The sequence below is a fragment of the Chrysochloris asiatica genome, unplaced genomic scaffold (assembly GCF_000296735.1).
Source record: "Chrysochloris asiatica unplaced genomic scaffold, ChrAsi1.0 scaffold00121, whole genome shotgun sequence".
Taxonomy (NCBI): domain Eukaryota; kingdom Metazoa; phylum Chordata; class Mammalia; order Afrosoricida; family Chrysochloridae; genus Chrysochloris; species Chrysochloris asiatica.
The window spans coordinates 8,866,737-8,877,442 of record NW_006408639.1 but is presented as its reverse complement, the minus strand read 5'-3'; the positions used below and the strand labels follow the sequence as shown (position 1 = coordinate 8,877,442).

Sequence of the window (10,706 nt, the reverse complement as noted above, 5' to 3'; positions counted from 1 at the left end):
CCGCGAGTTTGACCCTTTCAGAGAGTACAGATTACTTTTATAATGAGAAAATACAGATGTAGAAGGAAGGAGATGGGAAGGAAAAAAAGTCACTGGGCAAAGGAGTAGTTCATGTCTATACCTTTTAGGGGACTGAGTTCTGGTCTCAGACCCCAATTCACAGCCCAATGGAGGCCTGCACACCTTACCTCCAAAGGATAGAGAAGACAATGAATCCTTTGGCCCCTATTCTGTGCCAGGCACTGAGCTAGGCACTATCTTGTTTAATCCAGTAGCAATTCTGTCAGGAGTGATTACTATTCCATTTTAGAGCGGTTCACTGACTTGCTCAAGATCACACAGTAAATGACAAGGGCAGGACTGGAGCCCAATTTGTCTGAAGGCAAAACCTGTGCTCTCTTCCCTAAACCACTGTTCTCCCAGTGACCTGAGCAAGCTCCTCTCAACTGGGAGTCAGTTATCTCTGGGCCAGCGGTGTCCAGGGGGTTGTTGGCAGGTACCATCGAGTCGGTCCTGACTCATAATGACTGTTTGTATAACAGAAGGAAACACTGCCTGGTCCTGTGCCAAGCTTACAATCGTCATTACGTTTGACACTGGGCCAACCCTCTTGTGTGGGGTCTTCATATTTTGGGTAACTTTCCAGGTAGCCCCTTCCAACTGACTGTAGTAGCTTCTGACTGCAGGTATCCCTCAGCCAAGGACAAGGAGACCTGGGCCTGAAGAGTGCAGTGGTCAAGGAGAAGGCATCAGGAGAGGCCTGTGCTTTGGTAGGAACTCAGACAGGGTGCCTCTGACTGGAGATGCTGCAACAGTGCCTCTGCCCCAAAGGACCCAAGCATTTCACATTTTGCTGACTCCCAACATCCTTGTGAAATAGGAGAAGGGTGGGTGTGTTCCCACCCCTTCCCCTCTTGCTAATGGTAAGCCCACTCCCTTTCCTCAGTCACTCACAGATGCAGGCAGCCCTCCAGAGGTGAGAGGCAGAATTCTTTAAGAGAACACCATTTAGATGCCATCGTTCAGTGCTCACGGGAGAAAGGTGTGGCCTGCCATTCCAGAGAGCTTGCCAGGGTAGGAGGGGCACCTGGAGCCTGTGTTCAGCTCTGACACCTCAGAGGTCTGTGAGCATCTCTCATCTCCCCAGGGCCTGGAAGCCTGGAGAAGAGGCTCTCCTAGACCTCACCTGGAAGAGCAGCTCCTTGGTGTGGAGGTCATACACCAGGCACGTGTCATTTTCGTCCACCACGGCCAGCTTGTTGCGGGAGGCACTCATGTCCAGGCATCGCACGGCTGTGGCCTGCTTGAGCAGGACGATGGCAAAGAGATTGTCCACGAAGATCTTTAGGATCTGGCGAAATTTCAAAGAAAAGTGTGTGTCACCATGGCAACAAGACTCTGGCTCACTGCCAGGCTGTTGAATCCCCATGTGTTCTACAAGGACAACTTCCACGAACTTCAGACGCTCCATACAGAGAAAAGCATTCATCAGAAAGAAGCGGGGGGTTCTTATCATTGAAGGACAGAAATGAGGTTCATCATAGGTCACCAGAGTAAAGGCAGGTCCCAAGACATACCAGGTCTGGGGATTTGTTGATGCCACTGCCTAATCTGCAGGGTTAGGGGGCACGGTCTGAGTCGTGCACTAACTAACACAGCAGGAGGCCACTATAAAGTAGCCTAACCACAGCTAAAGAAGGGAACGACATGGATGACAGCCCTCAGTGACTATTTTAGACAGACCTGTGAAATAGTTATTGTCCTCATTTGTAAAACCTGAGCTGTAGAGAGCTGAAGGGACCTTTCCAGGGTCACACAGCTGGTGAGAGCTCAGCACAAACATAGACCCAGCTTGCCCTGCCCCCAAAGCCCAGGCTCTCTGGTGCCTAGGAGAAGCAGGCCCATCGTCCTGTACGGCTGGGTATCTGCTGGAGTTCTCTCTGCTCTCTGCTCCACGGCTTCCATGTCCAGGAAAGACTGATAAGCCTCAGCCAAAAGTCATCTGCTAGACATCTGGGCCCTTAGGCTAATAAAACTACATTTTCTCTGTCACAGTTCCACATGGCCCATTTAGAACGTCACATACACAGATATCTGCGTAACACTGTGTGACCTAGATTTGCCACACTGAAAGATCCATTTTAACATCTAGTGATGCCCGGAGGGCCACATTCTGAGACACATGCTGGTAAACACTGCCCTAATCCATTCATTTCCAGAAGAGGGAACCCACCTGTTAGTATCTCTGCCTCCCTCTCCAGCAAGCCACTGACAAATCTCCACCTTCTGGGTGACCGTAAGTCCACTCATCTGGTCCACTCAGTGCAGCCCAGAGGCCATTCTGCCAACTTGGCCAAATGTGGGCAGGCTATGAATCAGAGGATTACTACTTCCTGGGCTTGACAGTTAACCAAACTCAGCTGTGTGCTGCCCTCCAATGCTTATCCTGGGGAAAACACCATGGGGTCCTAACTAGTCTGGATACCTTGGTCTGCCATGATGCAGCACTCACCTGCCCATTCTTCAGGCCCACCAACAGACCTTCTCTCCCAGGAGGGCCACCGATCACCTTGATGTAGCGAATGAGAGACTCCATCTGCCACTCCCGCTCCTTCATTCCACTGAAGGACAGACACTGCAGCCTTTTCTCCTGGAAAGCAAACCGGATCTGCACGGGCAGGCAGCAGAACACGAGTTCCCAGCCTCCTGGGGAGGTCTCCCTGCAACTAAGGTCAACACTCTGACCCCATCTAGTCCCCAAGACTGACATCATCAAGGCATCCTGAAAGTCTTGCCCATTGAGCTCAAATCTGCCATGCAGACCTCAGCCCAGTTGGCCTGAAGTGACATCCAAAAGTATACCTAGTTCTTACGCTTATCTGACGGGTGGAGTCCTGGTGTGGCGCTGTGGGTTAATGCACTGAACTGCAAAGACGCTTTGAACCACAAGGTCGGCTGTTCAAGCTCACCAGCCACTATTCAAAAACTCCATATAGGGTTGCTATGGGTCAGAACTGACTCGATGGCACTTAACAACAACAATCCTATGGACACCAGGGCTACTTTGTTGTCGTTGTTAAGTGCCATGGAGTTGGTTCTAACTCATAGCAGCCCTGTATAGAGTTTCCAAGGAACGGTGGGTTTGACCTGCCGACCTTGCAATTAGGAGACCAAATCCACCTCTATGTCCAAGAAAGATGCTAGCCTGGACACTTTCTAGGAAGCAAACTCTTAAGTTGAGAAAATTTTCGGTTGGGAAAAAACCTCTCAGGAAGTAAAATTTCCTTGACTATTTCTGAGTTGATACCACCAAGTTTGGAGTTCTGGTGTGGCACTTTAGGATAAGCACTGGTTTGCTAACCACAAGATCAACACTACCAGCCACTCCTCAGAAACCCTATACAAGATCATACAAGATCACTATGCGTCGAAACCGACTCGAAGGCACTTCACCACCACCACCACCAAGTTTTGTGTGTATATACTTACTATGGTGTAGTGAATTACCTAATGTCTTTTCTAGCCAGTGTCTGTAACTTCACCAAACAATGTTTCTGCCCTGCTGGGTTGGGTACGAGGAGCTGGAAGAATATACTGATAGGATGACACGATTCAGTGGATTTTAGCCAAGTCCACTGTAATTGTAAAACCTTGGAAATCTAACCTGGGTATAAAATGAACTATTTCAGAAGCAGAAGGGGTGGTTTCACTATCATCAAAAAAGACAGACCCAGGAGTAGAGCACATCCTTTGGATCCCAAGATCCCTGCTCCCTGGCCCTCCTTGACCCAGGAAGAGAAAGCTGTGACACCGGGGGAGTGACAGCGGAGCAGCAGAGGAACCAAGAACCAGAGCAGTGGGCTTCCCAGCTCATTTTGCTGAGCCCTGAGTGCCTTCAGGCTAAGGCTTCTTTATGGTGGAGTGGTGTGTCCTGTGGGTTTATCGTAGCCCTGACAGAGCTCTGTACCATCAGCCGGACAGACAGAGGCCTGCCTGTGGGCACAGCTGAGAAGAGGCTGTCCTGGCTGGAACAACTGTGCCCTGAGCATTTTTGACCCTGACCTGTAACCTATTAGCTTCCTGTAACTACAGCCCATGATTGAGTGTGGTATCTGAGTTCTGTGTGGCCTCTACAATGATTTATATTGAACCTAGCTGAGCACAGAGGGTTGTGTGAGGAATGCTTTGATGTTACATTTTTTTCTTTTTTTCCATTTACTAGAAAAATAGGCTGACCTTCATTTTGTGGGATAACAATTTGCATTTTAAATGATGAAAATATACCTAATTATCTAATACCAGGATAGCAACATGATCTGTGATACAAAAAGGTATTCTCCATTTATGGCCCATGACTTTCTAGTAGATTCTGGCTCATCTAGATGTCAGTAAAATGGAAGCAATGAGCAGACACACTAGTAACCAGATGTGAAAACATACTCTGGGCACCCTGCCGTTAGAGGAGCAAAAACGTGGCTCCACCTGGCCGGGCCCATGCACCGCTGCCCACCTGACAGAGGATGATGTGATCTGCACACACCACCAGGAGGTTGCATTCAAACTTCTTGACAATCCTCTCCTTCACCCGGTAATGCATGTCTGACGAGTCATCTGAATACAGCTCATAGATGAGGATTTTCTCTGGCAGTTGGATAGCTAATCGATTTTTGTAGATGGCAATTTTCTTGACAAGCTCTTTGCATTTAATCCGAACTGTCAAAGAAGAGAGAGAGAAAAAAAATCCAGCTCTAGCAAGGGGTTGTTAAGTAGAAGGCAGAGAAATTAAAAGCTATCATTTACTTAATGCTACTGGCAATTAAAGTGAGACACTCTCATAAAAAAATCTTTACAGAGTATCTGATATGTACTCTGTAAAAGTCATATACAATACAATCTTTGTGGTCAAAAGCTTGCAATTAAGTCTGGAAAACTTTAGATCCATCTCTTGTTGGATCTAAAGTCCTCTGCACAGCACACTTGGGGCCTGACCTCGGCCACTCACCCAGCACCCTGGACAGCACACTCTCACTCCAGAGCAGGTGGAGACCACCGCCCAGAAGGGAGCCTGGGGAGCTGTCCAAGTGGCTTGATTCAGATCAGCAAACAGAGGTGCTCCTCCTAGGTGGGGCCCTCCTTCAACCTGAACCTCTACACACCCCCACACCTACAAGTGCCTCTGGAACAAAGGTTATCAGTCTGCAGAGACCCGCATAGGTCAACCACTCGGTCTGACTTGTCACAACTTACCGCACCTTGGCCAGCGTGCCCGTGTGCCATGTAACCCTTGGAATTATCTGCAAAGTTTTGTGTGTCTGTTTTTTTTTTTTTCAGAGAGAGCGTTTTATTTCATTTAAAAACCAACCAAGCAAGAGGCAGGGGTTGAACACATTGTCAAAAGACCATCATTTGACTCCTTGTCACCAGCTCCCTGACCCTGTGTCTGTGGTCAGAGGGGCATACCTGCCTTTTACCTTTCTGCTCGGTTATCAGGTGCTGTACGATGACATCAGTCATGCTGTCCCTGTAAGCATACCGATCTTTGTAGAGCCCATGCACTGTGCTGAAAATAAGCTGGTAGAAGGAAATGGTGCCATCCTGACAGCCCACCACCTGCAGCGGGAGACAGCTGTCAGTTCCCAGCTCCGTGGAGGAGTCTAACCTCCTAGGAACAAAGGCAGTGAGGTGACTCGCGTTCAGTGCCTCAGCAAGTAATGCCCAACAAAAGAAACCTTCTCTTACCACGTAGTTGGAATCAGGTTTCACTCTACATGTCCACACCCAGGAGTTCTGCTCCCCAACCGTACCAAGCTGCACTCCGTCCTTGGTGAAAAGGGATACTTGCTTGTCTGAGCCTCCCAGCAAAATGTATTCCCCTTTAGTAAAGTAGCTGATGCAGCAGGGGTCAAAGTTCAGTGGCCGATCCTTCCCAATCTGTGGAGAAAGAGTACACACCAAAGGAAAACAATTTCTGAATCCATTATAGACACAAAACTTCTCTACCAACTTGAGTGGGAGGAAAGGAGCCCTGATAGCACATTGTTAAATGGCCAGTTGGAGGTTCAAACCCAGCCGCCACTCCACAGGAGAAAGACGTGACAGCCATTAAGAAAGCCTACAGACAGTTCCACTTAGTTCTATAGGGTCACAAGGAGTCACATCGACTTCATGGTTAACAGGTTTGGTTTGGGGTTTGAATGTTATTCCACTGCAAACAGCCTGTTCCTCCCTCCATAAAGCCAATCCCTGACTGCTGGGGGGTGGGGGGATGGTTTCCTGTCCCACCTCACTGCTACAGGAGTGTCCTAGCTCCTGGCTAATCTAGAGTCCTGGGCGCCAGGAACAGTCTTTCTTTCACAGGCCCGTCTCCACACACAGCTCCCCCCCTTCAAAGACCCCACCTCCACCTGCATTTCCCCCCAATATTTTATGCATCTCCAATAGATGTATTTAACACCCATTCAATCTACATCGCGGCAGTGTACAATTCAATGGTTTTCAGTACGAGTACACTCATAGAGAACTGGAGGGGTACTGGAGGATACGTGCTAGACCAAGAGGTTGGTTTGAACTGCAAACTCACTAGCCAACCACTCCTCGGAAACCCTACGCAGGGTCATGGAGTCAAAACTGAGTTGATGGCACTTCACAGCAAATTCATAGAGCTGTGTAACTATCAACACAATAATTTTAGAAATTTTCATCTCCAAAAAAGGAAGCAAATATCCATTAGCCGCCACTCTCTACTCCACGTCTTCTAGCCTCCAATCTGTTTTCTGCTTCTGTGGATTTGCCTCTTCTGGACAGTTCGTATAAACAGAGTCACATCATCTGTGGCTCTGAAAGCCTACGCTAATAGGACTTCTGTGAGTTGGAAGTGACAGCATTTAACAACAATGTTGTGACTGCTTCAGCTATGATTAGCATATATCAGCACTTCTTTCGTTTTTATTGTGAGACCCTGTGGCTTAATGCACCAGGCTACAAAAGTCATTGGAACTGCAAGTTTGGTGGTTCAAGCTCACCAGCTGTTCCTCGGAAACCCTATACAGGGTCACTATGGGTTAGAACCAACTCAACAGCACTTAACAACAACAACCTGGCTCTACAATATTTTGTTTATATCAGCTGATGGACGTTAGGATTGCTCCTGTTTGGGGCTATTATAAATAATGTTGTTATAAACATTCACGTTTGGGTGTAGACATGTGTCTTCATTTCTCTTCATTCATTCTCAAGTCGAAATGAATCATAGAAACCTTTACGAAACAAAATTACCAAAATGCGAAGCTATCACATCAAGTATCAATCCTAGCCCCTCTGTACACAGGGGAGATAAGGATGGGGAAGTCAGACACTAGCTACCTAAAATGAGGTGACTGGTTTCCAAGGTTTCAAGAGGAAGTTCCGTTTCAGAGGGCACGGGGGAAGGTACAGTAAAAAAAAAATTAAGTGAAGTTATTGTTTCCTGACATATATAGTTTTGAAGGCAGTATTTCCATCTCTCTAAGCAATGGACTACTCACCTCAAGGTCTGTGGTTCAAACCCACAGCTGCTCCTTAGAAACCTTTACAGGATTGCTATGAATGAAAACTGACTCAACGGCACTTAACAAAAACAACTACACTTCCCCAAAGAATTCTGTGTTCTGTGCTTGACACACATCAAAACAGTAGTTTTGGCATCCTTGAGGGACTCAAACAGAGTTCCTTTTCAATGATTTTTTTTTTTTTAGTTTGCGGAGCAAAAAGGACTCTGGTGGGGCAAGGATTGATGGGATATGTATGGTTTTCCAGTGAAATTCTCAGAGATCAGCCCTTGCTACCCTCAAAGAATGAGCAGGTGTGTTGTCCTGACAGAAAAGAATTCCTTGATGCAAGTCTCCTGGCCTTTTTCTCACCAATGGACCGTTCGGTTTTCTTCAAATGTCTTCCTAATAAGTCCCCTTTATCATCTTGTGTTCCTTGAGAAACTCTACCACGATTATAGGGTTTCCAAGGAGGAGCCGGTGGGTTCGAACCATCAACCCTGTGGTTCAAACTGACTTTGCAGTCCAGTGCTTACCCTACAGTGCTGACCCCCAACCATAACCCTCTAAGCTGACCACTCTGCTTTGAATTTAACTGGCCCAGAAGATCCCCTTAGAAGCCACTGTTTTGATTGTGCAGGGTTTTGAAGGCACCATGATGAGCCTAAGTATATTCCTGAGAGAATCTGTCTGCAGGTTTCCAATGATTGCAGAGACATGCTTAAACACATGCTTAAACACACTTTGACTGGAATAAACCTGTGCATTTATGTACTATGGAGTCCTGGTGGCTCTGTAGGATAAGCACTGGACTGCTAACCACAAGGTTGGCAGTTCAAACACACTGAACACTCCACATGGGTGAAATATGAGGCTTCTGCTCCCATAACAATTTACAGCCTCAGAAATCCTACACAGGGTCACCATGAGTAGGTACTAATTTGACAGCACTTTAGAGGCCAAGATAGGCAGACTTCATCTCTCATACTTTGGACATATTGTCAGGAGGGACCAGTGGCTGGAGAAGGATATCATGTTTGGTAAGGTGGAAGGACAGAGAAAAAGAGGAAGACCCCCAACGAGATGGAGTGGCCAACTGGCAGCATCAATGGGCTCAAGCGTGGCAACAGTAGTGAGGTTGGCCTAGGATCAGGCAGTGTTTTGTTCTGCTGTGCATAAGGTCGCTATGGGTCAGTACTGACTCAATGGCACCTAACAACAACAACAGCAACATGTACATTTTAACTAAGCTTCATATACCGAGGAATGGAGTTGCTGCATCTTTTCCTATTCCACCAGTGGTGTATGAGGCTCAATGGCTCCAGCCCAGGAATGTCAGGTGGGACCTCAACTGTGGCTTGCATTTGTATTTCCCCGGCTGCTACCGACTTTCGAGCATCTTTGCGTGTGCTTATTGACCATTAAAAATCTTATTTGGAGAAGTGTCTATTCAGATTCTTAGCCCACTTTTTAACTGAGTTGTCTTTTTATTAATTATCAGGTCATAATATTTCTTAGAATATTCTAAATACGAGCTATCAGACAGATGAATTATGAAACTTTTCTCCTATTTTGTAGGATTTGCTTCTTCAGTTTCTTGACGGTGTCCCCTTCACTTTCAGAATGAAGGTTTAACTCCTGAGCTTAGCGTCCAAGGTGGAGGCTTAGTTTCTGAAAGTGGACCACGATCCCCGAGGCTTCCATGTCCATTCCCCAGCCCACTCAGGCGCCAGAAGTGCACTTGGACCAGGGGTCACCTCCTTCAATAGACACCTCAATCTTCCCACCTGAGCTTGATTTAGGCCCAATGGGATTCCCTCTGTGCTCACAGCCCCAGGCTGCCTCTAGGACAGTACTTCTCTTCCCATCTGTAGTTTAATCAGTGTCTCCCTGCTAAAGTGGTCACTGCAGTTTTCTGGTACCTGTTTCCTCTGAGGGTAGATTTTGTGAATAAAAAGACTATGTGTGGTTGCCACTGTCAAAAGAATATTCAATTTATTAAGAAATAACTCTAGAAACCTGGTTTTTCCTTAAGTTTTTAAAGTATAATTTAAAATATTTTCCGATTTATAAATTCAGTATAAGTAAACAAAGCACAACTTGGTTAATTCCCTGCAACTTATTTAAACTAAAGGATAAGCAATGGACTGCTAAACTCATAGCTCACATGAGTCGGAACTGACTTGAAGGCACGTAGCAACAACAAACAGTATATTTAATACATTCCATTTCCCTTTTAAAGAATTTTAAATGGCTAAAAAACAAGACTTTCTTTAGTACTTAGACGATACTAGTGAATCTAACAGGAAAATCTGGGACCTTGTGAATTGCAGCATGGATGGTTTCAGGTTCCGGTAACAAACAGCTCAGTGGCTCCTATGGAACCAGCCCTCCTACAGGTAACAAATATAAACTCTGGACCAAACAAAAACCACCACCCACCCCTCGATGGTCCTGAAAGAGCAGCCACAAGAAGGCAGAAGCTGGAGCACTTTGAAAGAAGAGAAGGGCACTAGATGAGTTTTCCTTTTTTTTCCCAGAAGACAGGTCCAGGAGAGAGCTGGAAAGTAAGATGGAAAATCCCAGAAAAGAGAAAAACAGAGAGGTGAGTCTAAATTCGGATGGGTATCTGGAGGCCGTCTGAAGTGCCTATGTGTGGGCCAGATGCCAAGCAACCACGCTCAGCCTAAAAGAACAGAACAGAGGTTTCAGCTGCTGCCCACCACAGGAAAAGAGGACATGTGAATTATAAATGCAGTGAAGTTAAATGTCTGCTAAAACCAGCAAAAATCTTCAGGGAGCCTAATAGAACCGGAAATCTCAACAATGATTTCACAATGTCTAGGCCATAAACCCGAATTCCAAGTAGCAGGAAATAATGAACCATATTCAAAAGGAAAGACTATCAATGGAGACGAACTCCAAGATGCTGGGATCCACACATGAGAATTTTATAACCAGCTCCTATAACTATTCGTGGCAGAAAGTGAGGCTTTCTGCTCCCACCAAGATTTAAAGCCTTGGAAATCCTACACAGGCCTGCGTGGAGCAGGAACAGACTCTCAGGGACTAAGAACAACAAAACTGTAAGGAACCCTGGTAGTGACGTGGGCTAGGTACTAGACTGCTAACCGATAGATAGGTCAGCAGTTTAAACCCACCAACTGGAAACCCTTTACA

At 46.5% G+C, this 10,706-nt stretch overlaps 1 protein-coding gene across 1 annotated transcript in view; it reads right to left on the bottom strand.

Annotated features, from left to right (window-relative positions):
- IFT122 (intraflagellar transport 122 homolog (Chlamydomonas)) overlaps positions 1-10,706 on the bottom strand; it is a 69,608-nt gene that overhangs the window by 32,888 nt on the left and 26,014 nt on the right. The window contains exons 8-12 of the mRNA XM_006868669.1: positions 5,740-5,931; positions 5,472-5,610; positions 4,511-4,713; positions 2,513-2,650; positions 1,187-1,351 (exon numbers count right to left, since the gene is read on the bottom strand). Coding sequence (XP_006868731.1) covers positions 1,187-1,351; positions 2,513-2,650; positions 4,511-4,713; positions 5,472-5,610; positions 5,740-5,931 — 837 coding nt within the window. The remainder of the gene's footprint in view (positions 1-1,186; positions 1,352-2,512; positions 2,651-4,510; positions 4,714-5,471; positions 5,611-5,739; positions 5,932-10,706) is intronic.